The 22,500-nt window shown below is 36.5% G+C and overlaps 3 protein-coding genes and 2 pseudogenes across 4 annotated transcripts in view; all 5 read right to left on the reverse strand.

Annotated features, from left to right (window-relative positions):
• Positions 1 to 90, reverse strand: part of LOC101304359 — a 2,776-nt pseudogene extending 2,686 nt beyond the window's left edge. The window contains exon 1 of the transcript XR_184147.1: positions 17 to 90. The product of XR_184147.1 is annotated as an FAD-dependent urate hydroxylase-like (transcript). The remainder of the gene's footprint in view (positions 1 to 16) is intronic.
• Positions 91 to 1,772: 1,682 nt separating this feature from the next.
• On the reverse strand, positions 1,773 to 4,202 carry LOC101304651 (annotated as a pseudogene).
• A 1,822-nt stretch (positions 4,203 to 6,024) lies between these two features.
• Positions 6,025 to 9,066, reverse strand: LOC101291296 (FAD-dependent urate hydroxylase-like). The gene is made up of 6 exons (XM_004290687.1): positions 8,940 to 9,066; positions 8,645 to 8,791; positions 8,266 to 8,334; positions 7,789 to 7,954; positions 6,963 to 7,191; positions 6,025 to 6,690 (listed from the first exon to the last, which is right to left on the reverse strand). The coding sequence occupies exons 1-6, from the start codon at positions 9,011 to 9,013 to the stop codon at positions 6,134 to 6,136; spliced, it is 1,242 nt and encodes a 413-aa protein (XP_004290735.1). The 5' UTR covers positions 9,014 to 9,066; the 3' UTR covers positions 6,025 to 6,133.
• Positions 9,067 to 9,781: 715 nt separating this feature from the next.
• Positions 9,782 to 12,806, reverse strand: LOC101291006 (FAD-dependent urate hydroxylase-like). The gene is made up of 6 exons (XM_004290686.1): positions 12,627 to 12,806; positions 12,386 to 12,532; positions 11,894 to 11,962; positions 11,426 to 11,591; positions 10,963 to 11,191; positions 9,782 to 10,622 (listed from the first exon to the last, which is right to left on the reverse strand). The coding sequence occupies exons 1-6, from the start codon at positions 12,698 to 12,700 to the stop codon at positions 10,066 to 10,068; spliced, it is 1,242 nt and encodes a 413-aa protein (XP_004290734.1). The 5' UTR covers positions 12,701 to 12,806; the 3' UTR covers positions 9,782 to 10,065.
• A 271-nt stretch (positions 12,807 to 13,077) lies between these two features.
• On the reverse strand, positions 13,078 to 21,950 carry LOC101291588 (RNA-binding protein 39-like). Its single transcript, XM_004290688.1, has 14 exons — positions 21,790 to 21,950; positions 20,794 to 21,417; positions 17,527 to 17,608; positions 17,372 to 17,428; positions 16,642 to 16,697; positions 15,896 to 16,127; positions 15,673 to 15,756; positions 15,317 to 15,391; positions 15,105 to 15,188; positions 14,219 to 14,283; positions 13,931 to 14,150; positions 13,736 to 13,824; positions 13,533 to 13,647; positions 13,078 to 13,460 (listed from the first exon to the last, which is right to left on the reverse strand). The coding sequence occupies exons 2-14, from the start codon at positions 21,357 to 21,359 to the stop codon at positions 13,419 to 13,421; spliced, it is 1,767 nt and encodes a 588-aa protein (XP_004290736.1). The 5' UTR covers positions 21,360 to 21,417; positions 21,790 to 21,950; the 3' UTR covers positions 13,078 to 13,418.
• Positions 21,951 to 22,500: the final 550 nt, after the last annotated feature.

Consider the following 22,500-nt stretch of genomic DNA (forward strand, 5'->3'; position numbering starts at 1 on the left):
GAGAGAGAGAGAGAACCTGTGAAGTCCTAAGGAAGTTGTAAGGCCAGCAATTCCAGCTCCAACAATCACAACTTCTTCTACTACTTCCATTGAAACTTGAAGCTGAGGCTTGTTTCTTTACAATTTGGTTTTCACCTTTCAGTGGAAACTGACTCACATAACAAAGATATATATATAGGGTGTGCGGACGTTGTCTCTGATCCCGACTGTATATATATATATATAACAAGAATAATGAGATGAGGGCGCTCAAGTAAACCAAGTTCAGTTTAAGCTCAATTACGCCAGGATGCTTTTGTATTAGAACAAGCTCTTTAATCATTTATTATTATAATTTCTTTTTATTTGTTTAGCAATAGCAGACATGTTTGAGTACTACGTCGTGTAGGGTTCATATATACAATACCTTTTTGGTTTGAATGCATAATATATCATCTTCTTATTGATTGGCAAATTAACTTTACAGCAGATGACAAGTTACTTTTATTTACGTTAATTACTTGAGAAAAAGAAGAAAAAGACTTTGGTCGATAATCTTTCTGGACAGGCCGGCACATCCATGGTGGTTCAGCAATCAACATTCTTACATGTCAATTTGAGGTTACTATACTAAATTAATCATGTTTGATCTGGACTGGTTTGAATATAAGAACTCTTGGTGGAGTCCATGTACAACCAATTTCATACAGAAAAGAAAAGAAAAATATTTTAGGTGGTGATAAGAGAGATAGACATGTATATAGTATACAACTGGTGATAATTGTGTAGAGTCGGAAGTTTGATGAAAGTGTTGTGAGATATGACTGAGGAAGTGCCCTTTAACCACTAATATTCATACTGTATATGACTGATTGGAATTACGATTACTTCTGAAATTGATCTGCATATCTAAGATAGGAATAGAGAAAGTAATGCAGCATTTCATATTTAAGTGATGCTGAGCTTTAATTGCCACAATCAAAATCAGCCGTTTTCAGCGTTCATTCGCCAGGCCAATCAATCTTCAGAAAGAGCAACTTAGGCATGACTGATTTATGAACTCTGTTCAACAAGGTCATCAACTTTCCTTCACTCCCCTGCATAAAAGCCAACCACATAAGCTGTGCTCATTAGATCAAAGCTCCTCAATATCCTCTCATCAGCATAGTTGCTCACTCTATTCCTTAATTCCTACTTCAACTTTACCTGAATTTTCAAAAAGCCTCACCGATACACCTTTGATAACACAACACCAGATCTTTTATTTCCATGATATATATGTATATATATATATTAATATATATGATTTGTCGTTCGTTCTTTATTTTGATTTGTAGTGAAAACAGAAGCACATATAAGGATGACAAGCACACTACTGCAAAGTGCCAAGTGACAAGTGAAAATAGCCACTCTTCAATAATAGCCTCAGTTTTCCTGTTTGGTGACTGCAATAATATAGTTCAGTGCCAACATTTTTCAATATCAGCAAAATAAAGCTTCTGAACATGTGGCTTATATTTCCATTAAAAGTTTCATGTAAGAGCAGGAACTTCTGCCTATAGCAGAGATAAAGCCAACGAAAAGGGCACCACACCTGTTTTAAGTGGTGAATCATTCCAATAGTTTTAAAATCCATAAACTCTTAACTATTTAATAGAAGGTAATACAAGTTTTGGTTTTGACAGAAACCCTTTTCTTACTGCACTCCAACAGTTTATTCTTGGTTTTGACTTGTGACGCTTTTCTTACAAAAACAAGACACGGAGCGAGGAGGCATCATTGCATATCTGCAGTTAAGGGCTTCTCAGCTTCCCACAATCAAAATCAGCCTTCTTCAACAGCAACCTAGCCAGGATCGGAGAGAAATACTTGTTCCTCAAGAAAGACATTATTTTTCCATCAATCTCTTGTATCAAATAAAACACATAAGATGTAATAATGAGATCAATGCTTCTCCATTTCCTCTCACTGGCATACTTCTTCAACCCCATTTCAATCCTCTTATAGTCATCTTTATGTTCTTCATCACCTTCATCTCTATAGCCTCCGGTTCTTCAACAACGCCTCACCGAGACATCTTGCTAATACAACACCGTCCTCTAATGCAGCACAGCCACCTTGGCCAATGTCTGGGGTCATGGGGTGGAGTGCGTCTCCAGCAACACATACATTAACTTTGCTAATATTTCCCCAGAGCAGTTCCCAAGGGTGCCCATATCTCAATGGAGAGGATGTAAAAGCATCCAATTCAGTGTTTTCTATGACAGCTCTTACTTCATCTTGTACCTTTCCAAGCTTACTTAAGATATATTGCTTCAGCTGAGCAGGGCTCTTCTCTAGCTGTTTTTCTAGACATGAAGTATAGACAATAAATGAGACCAGCATATGCAACTAAGGGTACACATTCATATGGTAAATTGAATTAGTAAAATACTATCAAAAATAATTTCCAACAACTTATCATTGTTGTTTGCCATCGATCGGTTATCATATTGAGAACAACATACCATTTACAAAGCATGGAAGTGGAGGCCTCAAAGGTTACTAATTTACCACACTAAAATCTCCAGGACACAATGTTGAAGCAATGAAGCCCCAAAGCTGGTGTAAAAGGCTTACCTTGGCTGGACGGTGACCAGCCAAAGAACCAGTAAACAGTTTTATCATCACAAGGGTCAAGGAACAGCACCAGATCTAACACCATTCCCATAGTGCTGTATGGTAATGGGTTCAAAACCATGACTGCTTAAGAAGCTAGCACAACCTCTAACCGCGGATCTTTTTGAAGAGACTGGCTTCGTGAAGCCCAGCCATTTTGCCACCACTGAGTTCACTCCATCACACCCAACCAAAACCTATTCACAGTGTTCACATTATAACTGGTGGATATTTCAGTCACAAGATGCATATATGACTCTGGTTTCTCTGCATATGCTATGATTGGAATGCTTATCTGCAATGTTCAAATGTGAGAGCCTCAATAGTGGAAAAATAGAAGTAAAAGGATATACTAAATTGTCTACCTTGGCTTTGAGGATAGTTCCATCTGCAAGATGCACAAGCTTAAGGTACCCTGATTCCTCAATCGAAACAAGCTTGGATGAGAACCTAATGGTACCGCTAGGGAGTTCACTTGCAAGGGCTGCCAACAACAAATTCCTTTTCACACATCGAACATCATACTCTCCGCTGCAAATCATGTAGTATACACAGTATATCATCTGAGATGCTTGAATTGAATGTTACAATAACGTATACGAACAAAACCAATCATACAGAAATGATTTGATACAATCTAGCTAACAATCTATCCCAGTACTACTAGGGACAACTAAACGTCAAAGGAGATGTAAATCATTTGGGGTTGAAAGTAATCAAAATAAGATGTACTAGATAGAGGAATATCAGCTACATAGTGAGGCACTTAGACTACTGGTAGACTTACTGCTTTCCTATTGCCTTGTATGACCTCTCAGACACCTGAAACCCCGTAACTCTTGAGAAAAGAACATTCCTATATTCAAAACTGTGCAGTCAGTTTCATGCATACCTGAAAAGTCAGTGATAACAAAACTCACAAATTAAGTCATTTTCTATTCACTCTATTGTCTAGTGAAATATTGGTTGAGTACTAGCTATACAGAACCCAGACACTCGATCTCAATTCTTCATCTTGTGGAGGCCATTTATGCAGATTTATTTATAGCAGGTTTTCCAGCTGTAAACTTCTATATTATGGCTTATGAACCAATTAATGAAACCTGTTACTTCCCCCCCCAAAAAAAAAAAATAGTACCACATTAACTCATTCCTATGTTGTGAGATAAGATCACAAATTGAAATGATTCAACTGATAACTAGCTTATATTGAAAATTGACTAGACAATCTGATTTTCAAGTGATCAGTTAAGCTTACCCAAGAAGAGCCACATGTTGCTGTCGAAGATAATCACCAACACCAATGGCATCTAGAGCCCTCCAGGCATTCTTCCATATTGACAATCCGTACCCTGTTATCCTCAAACTATCAAATGATTCCAGCACTAAGCTTCTAATGCCCGGCCTGCACCAAAATTGCAAATTTTTCGTACACAAGAAAATATCAACATGTATTAGCATTTCTCAGTGTGTGTGCTTGACTATGTGTACCTGTGAAGTCCCAAAGAGGTTGTAAGGCCAGAAATTCCAGCTCCCACAATCACAACATCTTCTACTACTTCCATGGTGTATTATAAGTTTCTGAGAAGCTTTTAGGTTAGTGTAGACAGAAGCAGTGAAGCCAATATATATATATATATATATATATATATATATATATCTAGGGGTTCATTGGGTATTGACATCCTGTGATGACAGTAATTAAGAGGGGGATTTTTATATACACTCAATTTTGAAGAGTGGTTTTAAATAAAACCACATAATATTCCTTTCTGATAGACATCTAAAATGTATCAATTATGATACATATTATGTCTTATTTTCTAAATTTTACACAATTGCCACCATTCAACTATAACATATAAACATAATAAATAAGCTTAATTGATGTTGTCTTAAATACCTTGATTATGAGTTTTTCTTCTAACATTAACATTTTTCAATCAATTTGCAAGAATCATGCAGTTTTCTTCATTTTTATGAAAAAATCTAGGTGAAATGAATACATTCTATGATCTATACATAAGGAAAAATATAATATAAATAAGATATCTGATTACTAGAGAAAGGAATAAATTTTATAATGTTACCGTAAGCCATAAGCCCTAAACCCTAAACCCTAACCCTATGTCCTAAACCCAATTTTAGGTTTTTTCTTTTTAGGTATATTATCATATCATGTCCTACTTAATAGGTACATTAGAAATGTAAATGTTCTCTCGATCATGATGAGAAATGATATAATAATATACCTAAAAAGAATAAAATTAATCAAAGAACAAGAACGTGTACCTTACAATTAGACATTTTTTCGACTATGTAGAGAGACACCAAATGTGAGCTTATGAATGAAAAGAATCATTCTGTTACAAATGACATGCTTCTATATATAACATATATATATACACACACACACTCAAGTTAGTAATAACAAAGTAAGAAATTAAAGAATGTAATTGATTATGATAAAGTTAAATCCAACTAAATTTTAGCTCAGTATTTGAGTTTCAAATTGTTGCTAAAATTGAGAAAGATACCAAATTTAGCTTTATATCGTCTGAAGGGCAAATCAGAGAAACTAAAAAATGGAGAAAACTATTAATTGTAGACATATGCTCTATATAGTAAGTTTGCTTATGTGGAGTGGGTGTAAAATGAAAAAAAATATGTATGGGTTTATGCTTGCAACTACGTAGAAATCCGACAATAACTTAATATTTTTACTTTTTATCAGAAATTACAATCTTAGAACTAGCAGCTCAGATTGCTACATGAAATATACTCCCAGCTCAGCAGTCAGCACCCACACCATCCTTCGAAAGCGCATCAGCAACCAACACCATCCTTAGAAAGCACATCAGCAACCAATTCAAATTTCGACTTTGCACCAAAATTTCGAGTTCTCTTACATAAATATCCCCAAGAACATATCAATATGTACTAGCAGTTCACAGAGAGTCACAGACATGCAGTGTGAGCTTGACCATGTGTCTCAGAGAGAAGAGAGTATCTGTGAAGTTGAAAGGAGGTTTTAAGGTCACAAATTCCAGCTCCCACTGTCAACAAAAATCCTTCTTTACTACTTCCATGGTTTTTTATTATTCACTGAAGCTTTAACCCTTGGTTAGTGGAAACAAAAGATGTCAAGCACAATACATTCATTTCCAACGCTGATATCAAAACTCCCATGAACACAAGTGCACGTCACTTGTATATAATATATCCATGAAAGGCTCCATTTAAGGACAAGAGCTTCAGCCTCTATGGCAAAGAAAAACGACTTTGAGTTCTAGAGTTCCTGAAAATTCTTTCATTTATATAGGAGATATTACAAGTTTTGAGTCCATACAAAAACCATTTTTCCTAGTGTCACTCCAATAGTTATTCTTGATATTACATAGGATGATTATTGGAAGCACCAATATGACTGATACATATGAAACTTGCAGTCTTGGAAATACATTATATAAAAAGGATGTACCAATGGCTTGCAGATTTAAGAGCTTCTGAGCTTACCACAATCAAAATCAGCCTTCTTCAACAGCAACCCGGACAGGATTGAAGAGTAAACCTTGTCCCTCAAGAAAGTCATTACTTTTCCATCAGCCTCCTGTATAACACCAACCACATAAGCTGTACTAATAAGATCAAAACTTCTCCATTTCCTCTCACTGGCATACTTATTCAACCCTATCTCAATCCTTTTAAATTCCTCTTTTCCTTCTTCACCTTCTTCTCTAATTTCTTCCCTCCAGTTCTTCAACAATGCCTCACCGAGACACCTAGCTAATACAATGCCGTCTTCTAATGCAGCACAGCCGCCTTGTCCAATGTCTGGGGTCATGGGGTGTAGCGCATCTCCAGCCACACATACGTTACCTTTACTAATATTTCCCCAAAGAATTTCCCAAGGATGCCTATATCTCAGTGGAGAGGATATAAAAGCATCCAATACAGTGTTTTCCATAACAGCTCTTACTTCATCTGGTAACTTTCCAAGCTTGGTTAACATATATTGCTTCAACTGAGGAGGGTTCTTCTCTAGCTCTTTCTCTAAAGAAAATTTGCAGAGAAAATTAATGAGACCTACATATACTGCGTTAGGTAATAACTGCATAATATGGATGGTACATATATTCATAAGGTTTCTGAAGTTGTGTGTCAGAGTCAAATACTATCAAACAATATATCATTGTTCTTTGCATGTCATATATATGTTACGAAACTGAGAGCTGAAATACCGTATTTAAACCAATGAAGGAAAGGCCTGTAAGGTTACTGGTACTGGAAGCTTGAGGAGCAGTGTGGTTGGGAGAAAGGCTTACCTTGGCTGGGGGGAGACCAAGTAAAGAACCAGTAAACATTTTTACTGTCACAAGGAACGACACCAGATCTAACACCATTCCCAAAGTACTGCATCATCTTTGGATCAAACTGATGGCTGGTCGTGTACTCGGCACTACCCCGAATGGCAGATCTTCCTGTAAAGACCAGCGGCTTGAAGCCAAGCCATTTTGCTACCACTGAGTTTACTCCATCACACCCAACCAAAACCTATTCAGTCATAGTGTAGACAACATAAGCAGTGACTCGTACCCATAAATTTGATTATGCCCATGTAAATTGCAGATGGTGCAAGTTATTTTAAACCCTTCAAAAAATGATCCAGTAATATAGGTTGTGCCGAGCAGACGAGCAATGAGATCATCAACACAAATCCTTAACGCATACTTGTCATGAAACTATATATGCTTAGGAACCAAAATAATTAATGGGGAAGATATAACCAAAATAGTGGTGTGTTGAGAGTGTAGGAAGAGAGGAGTCTATGTTTTGGCCAATGAGCCAGAGGGAGTCATGTAAAGATTATGTTTGGCTATTGAACTTTCAAGATTTGCAGGACCAAAATGCTGTCACAAAATGTCATTACTGGAAACTTCAATTCTTTGTTTTTTTTGCATATATGTTTATGGTTGCTCTGGTACTATAGGAATGCTAAACTGCACTGGTCAGATGTGAGAGCCCAAAGCAGTTGTCAAATTGGGAAGGAAACAGCGGACTAAAGTTGGAGCTTACTACATTAATAACACTTGTCATGGTCTTAAAAACAGGAAAGATGGAGATAAAAAGGAAATGTTAGTATATATGTACCTTGGCTTTGAGGATGGTTCCGTCAGCAAGATGTACCAGCTTATAGTAGCCTGATTCCTCAATGGAAACAACCTTTGATGAGAACCTAATGGTGCCACTAGGAAGTTCACTTGCAAGGGCTTCCAGCAGCAACTTCCTTCTCACACAACGAATTTCATGGTCTCCACTGCACATCACATAGTTTATACTCCAAATGATCAGAGGATGCTTAAACTGATCATTGTTAAATTACAGATAGTGTATGAACAAAATCAATTAAACAGAAACATATACATTATCAAGAGAACAATTGGTTTAGGCATCACCAAATTAAGGTTGGAACAGTTATTCCTTTAGCACATCTAAGCTATAAGTAACTCGTTATGACTTATGAGTGATTTTTAAGAGGTTAGAAGCAGAAAGAAATATCTGATGAGATGTGAATAGAGGAACATAAGCTTGATAGTGAGGTTCTTAGGGTGCTACTAGTAGACTTACTGTTTTCCTTTCTCCTTAAATGACATCTCAAACAACTGAAGCCCCGAAATTCTTGAGGAAACCACATTCCTGTAATCAACACTATGCAATCAGTTTCATATGTTCTTGTGGATTTAATACAAGTGAATCTCACGAATTACGGTTGATTGCAATATTGTAAAAGGATGTCTACGCCTCTACGGTTGATTGCAATATTGTAAAAGGAATAGCTAGATTAACAAAGCCGAATGCTCAAACTTTAGAAGAATCCAGAAATCGGAAATGTAAATGTTTTTGAAAAGGATGGCATAAACAGACACTCATCTTTTGATTAACCTTGATCATGCATATTGAGAAATTGACTGCATGAAATGACTTTCAAGTAACAAGTAAAACTTACCCAAGAAGAGAATCATGTTGCTGCCGAAGACGATCGCCAACACCGATGGCATCTAAAGCCCTCCACGCATTAGTCCATATTGCGAGCGCAAACCCTGTTGTCCTCAAGCTATCAGACGATTCCAGCACTAAGCTCCTAATGCCCAGCCTGCACCAAAAGCTCAACTTCGCTTTACGTATACGTACATGATGATCATGAACATATATGTATTTCGGGTTCATATTATAAAACACAGACAGTCAGACATGCACAGTGTGAGCTCCAGTATGAGATAAAAGAAAGGAAGTGAGGGTACCTGTGAAGTCCCAAGGAGGTTGTGAGGCCAGCAATTCCAGCTCCCACAATCACAACGTCTTGTACTACTTCCATGCTTAATTCTCAGTTATTCTCTGAACAAAGCTTCTTAATTAGTGTTTTTCTAAGTGGAAAAGGAAAACAGTAGCAGTGAAGTGAAGCAGAGAAATCCAGTGGGGGTGCTATACTGCTATATATCAAGCGAATGACAAATAACATGACGAAGGCAATGACGGACACTCTAGAGCGAGGAGTAGAATATTCAAAATATCCAAAATATCTCCTCAAAATTTTTCTTTTTTTACGATTACCGATATTAATTTTCATATTTTTTTGATATTTTATATTTAGTTTATTTTTTGTTGAATATACAACTTTTAGATAAAATGTGGTAAAATTTTCATCGATATTCGATATTATCTCGATATATCCATCGAGATTTTCTTTTTTCGAACCATCGAAATTTCCATGATCGTCGATATTTTATTTCTTGCTGAGGGTTGCAGACACTAGTCGTATTTGGGCTAGTTTTGTATCACTCATCTCTCATTGTCCTTTAAATATTGTCGCTTAGGTGACAAGTTGCTCGATAACTACGACTGCTCTGGATTATTATTAAACTTGGATTTCAGGCTTCCTTTTGGGTATTTTTACTGAAGGACAAATCGATTTACAAAGACTTAGTTTACTACACAAGTGAAGTGACCAAACTAATCAAACCATTCATTTACTTTCTTTATTTTGATAAAAGGGATGGTGCAGCTACCCTCAATTTTTGATTAGGCTTTCAAGGACTTCCTTTTCACACAACCAACTTCATGGTGTCTGCAAATCATGTAGTGTATAGAATAAATCATCTGAGATGATTGAACTGAATGTTACATTAATGATGGATATGAGTACACTCTATCAAACAAAATCAAATTGACACAATCTACCAAACAGACTCCCAGAATACAAGTTTTGATTTTATACAGAAACCCTTCGTAGTGCACTCCAATGGGTATTCTTCATATATATTACATATTACATAGGATGCTTAGAATTACAGAATATGACTGATATATATAACAATAATCGAATCTTGAAAACTCTTATACGAAAGTTGTATCATTTGCTCATAGCAGTTAAGAGCTTCTCAGGTTCCCACAATCATAATCAGCCTTTTTCAACAGCAACCCGGCCAAGATTGGAGAGAAAAACTTGTCCCTCAAGAAAGTCATTATTTTTCCATCAGCCTCCTGTATAGAACCAACCACATAAGCTGTACTAATAAGATCAAAACTTCTCCATTTCCTCTCACTTGCGTACTTATTCAAGCCTATTTCAATCCTTTTGTATTCATCTTTTCCTTCTTCACTTTCATTTCTAATTTCTTGCCTCCTGTTCTTCAACAAAGCCTCACCGAGACACCTTGCTAATACAACACCGTCTTCTAGTGCAGCACAGCCGCCTTGTCCAAGGTCTGGGGTCATCGGGTGGAGCGCATCTCCAGCTACACATACATTACCTTTGCTAATATTTCCCCAAAGAATTTCCCAAGGATGCCTATATCTCAGTGGAGAGGATATAAAAGCATCCAATACAGTGTTTTCCATAACAGCCCTTACTTCATCTGGTACCTTTCCGAGCTTGGTTAACATATATTGCTTCAACTGAACTGGATTCTTCTCTAGCTCTCTCTCTACAAAACATGTATTATCAACAAATGAGATCTTCACATACTACATACTTTAGGTAACTGCATAATATGGATGGTACGTACGTCCATATGCCATATGTTCCGAGGTTATCGGAGTAAAATACTATAAACAACTTAACATCATTGTTTGCTATCTGTTATGAGATTGAGAGCTGAACACCATTTTTACAGCAATTAAGAATTTAAGATAAGGCATATATATGTAAGGTACTAACACTGGAAACTTTTTTTTTTTTTTTTTTGTAGAAAAATACTGGAAACTTGAAGAGCAGTGCAAATGAAAGTAAATGATAAATACCCAAAAGTTGTGTGGAAGGCTTACCTTGGCTGGAGGGAGACCAAGTGAAGTACCAGTAAACATTTTTATCATCACAGGGAACGACACCAGATCTAACACCATTGCCAAAGTACTGAATGAACATGGGATCAAACTGATGGCTGCTCTTGAACTCAGCACTACCTCGAATGGCAGATCTTCCTGTAAAGACTGGCGGCTTGAAGCCCAGCCATTTTGCAACCACTGAATTTACTCCATCACAGCCAACCAAAACCTATTCAGTCATAGTGTACGTTGAGTTATAAGCAATGACACAAACCCGGCCAATTCATATGATTATCCCAATCTAAAAATGCATATGGTTGTTTTACACCCATCAAAAGATGATCTAGTAAAGAATATATAGTGCCAAGCAATGATGATCATCAACAGAAATCCTTATCATCAGGAATGAAGATAGTTTTAAAAAAGGAAAGATAGAGATAAAAAGTCGATCAGTGTAGTATACCTTGACTTTGAGGATGGTTCCGTCAGCAAGATGCACCAGCTTTAAGCAGCCTGATTCCTCAATCAAAACAACCTTTGAAGAGAACCTGATGGTGCCACTAGGGAGTTCACTTGCAAGGGATTCCAACAGCAACTTCCTTTTCACACAACGAATTTCATGGTCTCCACTGCACATCATTTAGTTTATACTCTAAATGATCAGAGGATTTAAATTGAATGTCTGAATGTTATAATATAGATAGTGTATGAACAAAATCATTTAAAAAGAAACATCTTAACATTATCTAGAGAACAATTGGTTAGGCATTACCAAAGGTAGGAACACTAATTTAGTTCAGCACTTCTTAGGTATAAGTGACTTGTTATGTGATTTTGAAGAGGTTAAAAGCAGAAAAGAAATATCTAAATGAGATGTATATAGAGCAATATCAGCTATATAGTGAGGCTCCTAGACTACTAGTAGACTTACTGTTTTCCTTTCTCCTTAAATGACATCTCAAACATCTGAAGCCCCGAAATTCTCGAGGAAACCACATTCCTGTATACAACAACATGCAGTCAGTTTCATGTGGTCTTGTACATTAAGTACAAGTTAACTCTCACAAATTACGATTCATTATCTCCGGTTGATTGCAATATTGTAAAAGCCAAATGTTCATACTTAAGAAGAACCCAGAACTGCAATCTCAATTCTTCAATTTTGTGGAGCCAATTTATGCAGATGGGGTGATAATAGACGATAGTTCTAAAATCCTATATCTAGGCCAATGAACCACTAACTTTTGTACTTTCAAACAATAGGCTATATATCAGTCCTGATGTTTGGCTTCAAAAATCATAAATGTAATGAAGCTGAAAAGGATGGCATATTATGAAACAGACATACATCTTCTAGTTTACTTACATACAGAAAAAACTTGACTGCATGAAATGACTAAGTAAACAACAAGTTAAAAATTACCCAAGAATAGTCTCATGTTGCTGCCGCAGATAATCACCAATACCAATAGCGTCTAAAGCCCTCCACGCATTAGTCCAAGTTGTGAATGCAAACCCTGTTGCCCTCAAGCTATCAGATGACTCCAGCACTAAGCTCCTAATACCCAACCTGAACCAAAATTTCATATTATCAAAAACATCCATGCAAAACATGTGAGCCTCCTTGACTATGTTTCAGATAATAGAAAGAAGGAAAAGAGTACCTGTGAAGTCCCAAGGAAGTTGTGAGGCCAGAGATTCCAGCTCCCACAATCACAACGTCTTGTACTACTTCCATGGTTCTGGGTTATTCTCTGAACAAAGCTTTCAATAGTGTTGGTTAATGGAAACAGAAGCAGTGAAGAGAAGCAGAATCCAAAGATACACATGCACATATCTAGAAGACTAGAACTTTGGATTCATTGGGGTATTTATATAAAGTGAATGACAATTAACATGACGAAGGCAATGACGAAGACACACTACAGAGTCGCAGACACTAGTCGTGGTTGACTGCTGCTTATATCACTGAAAGCGATGACCATGGCTGGAGGCAATCAAATTAAACTTGGATTCCAAGCTTTCTGCTCAAAGCAGCCAACCTTTTTACTATTTACTGCTCTTTTGAGAGCGTAAGCCCGATACCATTCAATCTAGTGGTAGTCTCATTTTTGTATTAGGAAATATTGTGAATTCAGCTCACGAAATAATACCGTTACAAAGTCAAAGATTGCAAGTAAACATATCCAAACAGCATGAGCATTTATAGAGTCGAGAAAATTTAACAAAAAACTTGAAAATTTGACACAAATGGGAGCATAAATTAGTCTACAAACAATATCTATAACTTCCATTGCACATTTGCACTGGCTGAAAAAATCCAAGTGATGTACATGTAACTTTCATCAACTAACTGACATTCTTTCTTGTTACATAAAGCGACGACGATCTCCGTCTGAAAATTGGACCTAACTGGCATACCAACTGCCTTTATCACATTCCCCATGTGCATAATCCTACCGGCTTTCAGGAAATTTAGTCTCATAGTTCTGAGGCGACTGCATGAATGAAGCCACTTTTATTAGAAAGAATATATAGCAATATCAACAATTTAGAAGCAGCACAAGTACCATGAAAGTAGCTGTGATCATCTTCCCAGCAAACCATCGGCCATGGAGAACTTGTCGAGCATTTATTGCAGCTTGTGTGTTCTCAAATCTCAAGTACACGAAACCAGCAGTATTCCTACTCATTAAGCATATAATGAGAGTCGAGACAAGGAACTATAGAAGGGGGAAAATGGCACAAGCACTAATGCGAAACAAAAACTTACTTATCAACAAAAATATGTTTCAGCTTCCCGTATTTTGAACATTCCTCCTGAACATCTTCTTTAATGTCCACGTCAATATCTGGTTCTGCCTGCTCAAGAAGGTAAACAGAAATTATAGTAAACAGCAATTATATAATACAGCCACTAATGGAATCAGAACGATGAATCTTTATAGAGACAGTGTCCACGACAAACCTCAATTTCTTTGGGATCAAACATATTTGTCAACAGTAAGCATTCACTTGGAACACCAATTGTATCTACAGAAGGAACAGTAGCTGTAGGAATTTGAAGACCCGGAACACCAAGTCCAGCAAGACCAGGAACAGAGGCCATGGGAGCAACAAGAGAAGAAATTCCTGGTGCAGCTCCAAGGATTGGTGCCACTGGTAGACCAGTGCTATTGACCGCAAGACTGCATATATAGCAAAATGTAAGACCAACCAAAACATTTAAAAATTTAACAATTACAGACAAACCTACCTTGATCCACTGCCACTACGATCCAGTTTCTGCATCAGAATTGCTCGCGACCGGGCATTCAATGACTGTAATGTTATCAGCAGATTAAGTCAGCTATAGTGCAGATCAATGAAAAAAAGAAAACAATGCAATGCAGAAACTTCGTTCAGTGTTAGTCAAGCCATCTCTTTATCCTATGAACCACGATCCTTTGGATTTGCACTGCCTGAAAATATTGTGCACTTTCTACCAGATAAAGCAAAGGGGTCAACCAAAAATGTTATTCAGGAGGGGCTAAGTTGTGGGATTAAGAGACTAGTAAAGCCATCTCCGTCCACTCCAAACCACCAGTCTTATGATTTGCACCACTGATGTCCAAAATGTCTTGAGAGATAGTGTACTTCTTACTAGTTAAATCAAAGAGGGAGGGGATGAATGACAAGCCCAGTAAATAGGTTACAAGAATGCATTAGCTTGCTGTATTGTTTATCTCAACTTCCATTACTCGCTCGCAAACAATCTTTTTATCAATGATTAAAATTGGATAATGAGCTCTAATCATTAATAAAACATGAAAACGGATATATATCTTCATAAGAAATCTTTTTCACCTTTTAAATTTGGATAATGAACTCTAATATAAAACGTAAAAACGGATATATATCTTTGTAAGCAAATAAGATGACAACCACATAAAGTACTCAGCAGATTGAACCAATGAAGTAACCATTATTTTGTTTCTTTATCAGAAAATGAAGCAGAGGTACAATTAGCATGATAAATGATGACATCTTCAGCAGCACACATGCAACAATTACTCTCTAAATATTTATTGAGGAGAACATCCTGTTCTAGGCAATCATCTCAGCCTGGTGAATTTTAACCAAAGAGAGAAAGTAAGTCTTACCAGACCACCACCTTCATCGTCATCAAAATCACCAGCATTTGCTCCAGCATCTTGCATTCCAGCTTGGTCAGTCACAGCCGATACCTAAACGAAATTGCAAAACTGACAGATTAGACTTCAAAACATATGCTCTAACGAAACAAAAAAGAGTCCATAATATAAAAATTCAGCCACTTTTGGAGAAGTGCAACATTATAATAAATTGCAATTACCTTAATTACTCGACCAGCAATCTCCAATTGGCCATTCAAACTCAGTGCGTTTCTAGCATCTTCAAGCCGTTGAAACTGCAGTGACATAAGTATCTCAATCAGTTTGTTTGGACAAATACAATCAACAAGGAATCTTACCAAGTATGATAAGAACATTTGGATGGAACTCATAAGCATATAGATAAATAGAAAAAGAATCCTCATCAAGATTTCCAAGCTGTTACCAAATTTAAATGTTTTAAATTTGATACTTTCTAGTGGAAAACTGGGCAGTGGGCTTGTTTCTTATTGACCCAATTTTTCGATGCACTTTCATACATTATAAACATGTAACCCGCTTAAGTTGGAGAACACACCTGAACAAATCCGAAACCTTTGCAGTTGTTAGCTTCGTCAAGAGGCAACTGAACCAGTTCTACAGCACCAAAAGCTCCAAAAACCTGCACATAAACATCACAGATTAAAGATTGACTAAGAAAGTCAAAACGTGAAGTATATCAATTATTAGGAGAGTAAAATAAGTGCTCAAATCCAAGATTTGGAATGTCAACGTTAGACCAATTTCAGAGAATTATTGACCTGGCGTAGATCATCTTCTTTTATGTTGGTGTGTAGATTACCAACATACAGCCGTCTAGCTCCACCAGAATATGGACCTATCATCCCACCAACTCCACTAACCACAGAAGTTGACTGAACCAGATTCTTCTCAGCCTCTGAAGGCTTCACCATCACTGGTTGACCGCGAAGAGGCTGACCAGAGAGTGCAATAGCCATGGGTACTGACATCGCATCATAGAACTCAATATACCTATAAACAAGACATCAATACAATCTTGAGTCAAAGCAAATGATATATATATATATAGCCAGATATTAGTATGATATTACTGCAAGGCTAATACATTATTTCATCTTCATAAGTTAGAGGCCTATTTACTATGCACTGTAGACTGTAGTTGGTTGAAAGAACCATAAAACTTTTGAAAAATGTGATGATTCTCTCATTGCAGCAGAAAATCTAAGAACAAGCCCTCAAGATGAGGCAAACTGGAAGGCAATTTAAAACTAAACCAAAATTAACCAAATGATGAAATCGACAGCCTTAATTCACCTTAGAGTGGATTTCATTAGTTTCTAGTCAGTACGTGTGAATTCGAATTTTACAGTTGTAAAAAAAACTAAATAACTTGGCCACTGTCAGACTCTTACTAAGCCCTACCAACGTGTGATTGTTGAAGTGAGTCTTCTAATCAAAACAGCTCGAAGCTTTAGTCACCAAGAGTCCAAGACAAAATAAAATAACAAGAAGTAAAGAAACCTACCCAACTCCCTTGGACCGTCTGGAGTTGCGATCCATAATGAGACGTACATCGCGGACCTGGAAAACACAAAAAATTAGAAAGATTCAAGAAATTGACCAATAATGAGGAAAAGTAGAATAAGAGACGCAACATAAAGAGACGGACATATATGAGAAAACTCTCTTTACGTACTAGATGATAAAGATACATATATAATTCTCAAAAGTGGAATTTATGGGAATCAGACAACTTTCAAGAAACAGGAAGCATTTGACCAAGATTTCCTACTTTGAAGAGAACTATCTTCCATAGTTTTAAAAGTAAAAATATTAACCAAATCAGGACGAAAACAGATAGCAAATATCATATATTCCTTGGCTGGTCATATAATTCACTAAAATCTCTTTCTTTTACAGCGACTTTTAACACAAAGAGGAAAATCAAAAGGCTTTAGCTTTCCAGAATTTGCTTTAGTTGAAGAAAATACTGGACAAATAGTCAATTTACGAGATAAGATGCCTTCAGAATATAATAGAAGATATAGATTCAGTCAAATAGAGCCAAGGCGATCCACCACACCCTTCTAGCATGTACAGATCAAACTGTATTGTCATAGAACTTGAAACTTCTTAACTGACATGAAAAAGGAAGGAAAATAATATACTGTCATATAGTTCATATATAGAAGTCTGTTTGATATACAGTCGAAGTTTTAAATTAAGAGCATAATAATTAATGATATTGTATCAACCTTGCCGGCTCTTGAGAAGAAATCGTATACATCTCTTTCGTCTGCCTTCAGACAAATCTGCAAAAGTTGTTCACCAAACATTGAAATCATAAACCCAAGAGACAGAGAAGTCATGAGAAAAAAATAAAACTGAAACACAAAAATGCTTGCTTTACCTGATAAGCAAATACTGTCCTCTGATCTCTCTCAGGGTCAGCCTCTGGTTCTGTCACTTCTTCTTTTTTTTCTTTATATCTTCTGCAACACAGAAAATTGATAAACGTTATATCATGATCGCAGAAAGTGAACAAATGGCAATAACATGTAAAACAGAATATGCAAGAATTCAAAGTAGTAAATCGTTGGATCTGAAACAAATAAAATAATAATTCAAATCGGCAGACAATCTTTCTATAGAATGAATAAAGGCTGAACCCAAGCACCATAATTCTGCAGGTTAGCATAAAATTTACCAAACTACGTAGATGGAGAAGTTAAGAGCCCCTGTCATCTTATAAATTTGAAACATGGAGAACATCACATAAATGTTCATAATGCATAATTAAAATTGGATTATGTACCTTCTATAAACAATATAATGTTAAATGAAACAGCACCATCAAGTTGTATGTATGGCAGTATCAAAGGACCTAGTAACAATTATCTGGAACACGTTAGAGCTATTATTCCAGTGAGAATATCACAAACATATAGGATAACTTTACCCCTAGAAACTGAAACACAGCCTAGCACCTACTTGAAAAGTCAGTCAAAACAAGATCATCAATGATGCAAGTCTTTTCATATATAAGTCTAAATGAGAAATAAAAGATAAGTTATGGACCTAAAGCATCCAAGACAAGCAATTTGCACAAGTTTCTTTATACAGGAACAAAAAAGACATAATGTATACACTTAAATACACATATAAGGATGCAAGTATCTCAGGATTTTAAGTCAGTTTGTACGTACACAGACTAAATGGCAGGTAACTATGCTCACAAGAAAAATCATATAATTTCTTCCAGATCTAAAAACAACTTCCAGGGATTGCAGACGGCATTTATAACCTAAATGCTAAATCCAAGCAATCATACATACAAAAATTATATGTATATATATAATATATATCCTGTGAAAATTAATAGCCAATCTTGTAACCCCTGAACAATGTTTTCCCACAAGCATCAGAAGATGAGCTGCTTCTCTAAGCAAAGCCCATCACTCCCTCACCAGCATTTCTGCAACAGAATAAATATAATTAAGCACCAACTTCAGAGGGGGAGGAAAACGAAAAGCATAACATGACATCACCACCACGGTCAAAATCTCCGATATGAACCCTCACTCTTGCATTGCAAGCTTCTAGAAAGAAGGTGAAATTTTAGAAGAAACATTTAGAAGCCATGACCGAGTTGTACCTGGCCCAATTGCCAGAAAAACCATCTGAAGATTTCGTATCTGCGAGTTCCGAGAATCTAGGGTTCAATATTCAGAATTTCTAAGGCTATTTAATAGCAGAAGTAACTTTTGAAGCTTAAGCACGACTAACTGAGATTTTTATTTAAACAATGGCATGAACGCCTTTGGGCAAGAAAAAGTTATACTGAGGAAGCAACAGAAACTGGAGGATATAATACTAACAATAACAACAATCCAGTAAGTTTATCTTTAAAATGAATGCATTTCCACATCCAGTACAGAAAGAAGTACACAAATTGATCCTAGTCAAGTGAGTTTAGTGCTTGAAAGCAAAGTGAGATGCCAAAATACAATTGGTCGTGGATCTGATTTTAATGTACAAAGTCTCCACCAGCTTAAACTGTTCCTATAATGTTAAGGTTTTTTTTTTTTTCGTTTTTCAGATCATTTCTTTACAGGCTCCCTGTCCCTAAGCTAAAAATCAAAGTGGTTCACCAGCTTTCCAGTTCCAGAAATCAAGGTTTTAAAAAATAAAAAATAAAGCATGAAACTCAAGCTAGAAAACCTTACACACCCTAGCTAGCCAACCTTTTAAAAATAAATTGCCATATCGACACCAAAATGCATATAGCATCAGTACTAGATGTCTACAGCCACCAAACGTACGCTGAATAACTGGAGGGAAAAGGAGTGAGAATTCTGGAGGGGAAAGAAATCTATAAAGGCCTGTCAGAGAAGTTCCAATATCTACTCAACCGACGATGTTTGACTCATAGAAAAAAAAACAACATATATTCCAAAGAAAACAAATTACCTGGTATTTACAGTACATAAATTTATAAAAAGTGATTGGGGTCCTTGCATGCAAGAAGCTATTCTTCCTTGCAGCATATATATATATATATATGACCTACGTCCATTACTTTACCATTCATCCTAATAACCAATTCTTCCTAGAAAGTCAACAATTGTGATTGGCTTGTAAAGATGAATTGCTCTTATACAAAATGGACCAAGTATTGCTCTAGTTCAAAAAACATATACACATGTACATGTACATATATATCCTATTATAATTACCACAAACTATAATATATCAAAGCTAGTGCATCAAGGATAACATGAATTTCGACATAATAAACTGGGGAAAAAAATAATGGAATGCCACAGAAAGTTTGAAAGGCACTAATAACAGAAATTGAAAGAGAGAGAGAGAGAGAGAGAGAGAGAGATCATTAACAATGGCTTTCGGGGGTACAAGGCTCTTCAAACCTTGAAAATGTTTGAAAAGTGTCGGGTGCAAAGCGCATCTTTTGCTCACATTGTTTCAAAGAAATTCCATAAACATGCGACTCAGGACCAATTATCCTAATATATTAGCTATTCTATCACCATACATACACTTGCTACCCCAAAAGTACCTCTCTACCAAAACTATAAATCCACTTTAACTGCTAAAACTACAGTATCCTACAGCGCTCCTTTGTAACCTTTTCTGCAAAAGACCTTCAATAGGATCTCCTCCTTACAAAATCAATGCTAGAAATCGGAAATCCATAGAAAATCTCAAAATCAGATGGGAATTAATGCAGTATTGCACTAATTGTACCTTTAAAATGCAGAACTAAACATAAGTCTGCTCCAGGCCTCTTAGAACAACTGTATAGATTATTAGGACAAAAGGAAAGTTTTCATAATGATTCGCCTGTAATATAAGGATGTGTAGCCTATGCCTCCTCCCCAACATAAAGCATGGTACAATGAGGAAAAATTATCGTGACTCCAGAAGCACCATTAATTTAACCAGTCTCATTTGATGTAGATAAATAACCAAGCAGCAATAAAGCCAAACACGAATTATACTGATCAACCAAGTTTGCCGGCTTGCAGATATAATTAGGTTCACTTATTTATTCTTATGCACTATTAAACTCATATAGACCATAAAAAAAAATTAAATAAATAAAGTAAATAACAATGTCAACAAAAAAATTCTAACAGCTGCAAGGATTAAGGAATACCTGCTTTCTTTTTCCCGCTCCCGTAGATCTTTCTCCTTCTCCTTTTCTTTATGCTCAATGTCACGGCTCTTCTCTCTTTCTTCCCGCTCACTTCTATGCCTTTCTGAATGACTCCTGCTTCGGCGTGACCGCTCCTTCTCCTTGTCCTTCTCACTATCGCGGTCACGCTCTCTCCTATCCCTGTCTCGATCACGATCCGGTTCTCTGTCCCTCTTCCTATCTCTCTCCTTCCCATTCCTATCCTCTTTTTCTCTGTCCTCCTTATCTCTATGTTCCCGACTACTCCTGTGACGGTCCCTTTCTCTATCTCTGGACTGTGAACGGTGATGAGAAGATCCCCTCTCTCTTTCCCGATCATGGTCATGCAACTCATCTCCAGATTTTGAACGCTTTGAGCGACGTTCCCCATCATGATCTTTATCATCACTCCTATGCTTTGAACTTCGGCTGCGGCCTTTATCTCCTGATTTCAAAGTCTCATCGCCGCCATTCGCATTTTCCTTGGATGCCAGAGGTTCCGGATTTTCAACTGTTTTCTCTAAATAATCATACTCATCGAAATCCATCACACCTTTCTTTACAGACCTCAGTGATAATAACCTCTAATCCCGCTGATATCTGCACCTATCAAAAAAGAAAACACATAAATAAATAAATGACCGAAACTACGGTATTGATAGGAATCCAGCTGCATATAGTTGCTGAAAGTAACACAAATTCAACATCCTTTCTTTCTTCTTTTTTTCATCAAATTTCTTCACTCTCGGATAATATTAATAATCGAAAAAACCTTACTTCACCGGAGTTTAAAATCCATTATCAATCTGAACCTCATATAAACAGAAGTTAAAACCATCCCTAATTAACAAAATCACAGTCGAATTGCTATTAACAATGCAATACATCAGCAACAATAATCCATGTTTCCGTTTCGTTACCTCTAAAAATTCATTATTATTAAAGTGTTAGGGTTTAATTGCGAGCTTGAAATTTTACCTCCGGCGAGTGAGAATAGTGAATTGGCGAGGTAGACGAAAGCAGAGGTGAGTGAATTCGGAGCTAACAACCGAATTTGAATTACAGAATCAGAGAGACGGTATCACTCTTTCTTCTTCGTCTTCCTCTCTCTTTCTCGGTCGCACTAGGGCAACAAGTGCAGGCTATCAATTTGGGCGCTACGTCATATATACCGACCCGCCCGACCCGGATAGGTTTGGTTTTGTATTAACCGGGTCTATAGGGACATTTGTGACTTTCACCTTTTTATCTTTTACTTTTAGATATTTTTGTGTTGTGCAAAAAATTAATCAAAAAAATTGTACCTAAAACTAAAGGCTTCTTATAATATGTCAATACTATTGTGTCAACTGGTGCAAGGTGATGTAATTTTCGACTTTAACTACGAGCGTGTGGTATATCTGTTTTAGATTAAATTTCAAACGAGATGGCACAGAGTCATCTATTTATTATGCAAAAAAGACTACAAACGACGCACAATTGAATTCATCATCTAAGCTTTTAGTTGTGAATTTTGTTAAGAAAAATAAAATTTTCATCTTATAAACACTAAAAGTGATTATATATCTGACCATGCAGCATTGAAATAGCTTCTTGTAAATAATGATGAAAAGTTGCAACTACAGTTCTACACCTCAAACCCAAGTACAAAAAAGAGTATAAAGAATGTGTTGTGGATCCTTAGCATAC

Source organism: Fragaria vesca, linkage group LG2 (genome assembly GCF_000184155.1).
Source record: "Fragaria vesca subsp. vesca linkage group LG2, FraVesHawaii_1.0, whole genome shotgun sequence".
Taxonomy (NCBI): domain Eukaryota; kingdom Viridiplantae; phylum Streptophyta; class Magnoliopsida; order Rosales; family Rosaceae; genus Fragaria; species Fragaria vesca.

Bases quoted from the DNA above. Each gene is read 5' to 3' on its own strand.
- LOC101291296 (XM_004290687.1), bottom strand. From the start codon at position 9,013: ATGGAAGTAGTACAAGACGTTGTGATTGTGGGAGCTGGAATTGCTGGC. The intron at 8,792-8,939 runs GTACCCTCACTT...CTTTTGGTGCAG, and splicing joins ACCTCCTTGGGACTTCACAG to GCTGGGCATTAGGAGCTTAG. The intron at 6,691-6,962 runs GTAAGCCTTTCT...AATTTTCTTTAG, and splicing joins TTGGTCTCCCCCCAGCCAAG to AGAAAGAGCTAGAGAAGAAC.
- LOC101291006 (XM_004290686.1), bottom strand. From the start codon at position 12,700: ATGGAAGTAGTACAAGACGTTGTGATTGTGGGAGCTGGAATCTCTGGC. The intron at 11,963-12,385 runs GTAATTTTTAAC...TGTTGTATACAG, and splicing joins CAACATGAGACTATTCTTGG to GAATGTGGTTTCCTCGAGAA. The intron at 11,192-11,425 runs GTATACTACACT...ATGACTGAATAG, and splicing joins GAACCATCCTCAAAGTCAAG to GTTTTGGTTGGCTGTGATGG.
- LOC101291588 (XM_004290688.1), bottom strand. From the start codon at position 21,359: ATGGATTTCGATGAGTATGATTATTTAGAGAAAACAGTTGAAAATCCG. The intron at 14,284-15,104 runs GTAAGACTTACT...ATAACATTACAG, and splicing joins ACGATGAAGGTGGTGGTCTG to TCATTGAATGCCCGGTCGCG. The intron at 13,648-13,735 runs GTAAGTTTTTGT...CTTAATGAGTAG, and splicing joins AAACATATTTTTGTTGATAA to GAATACTGCTGGTTTCGTGT.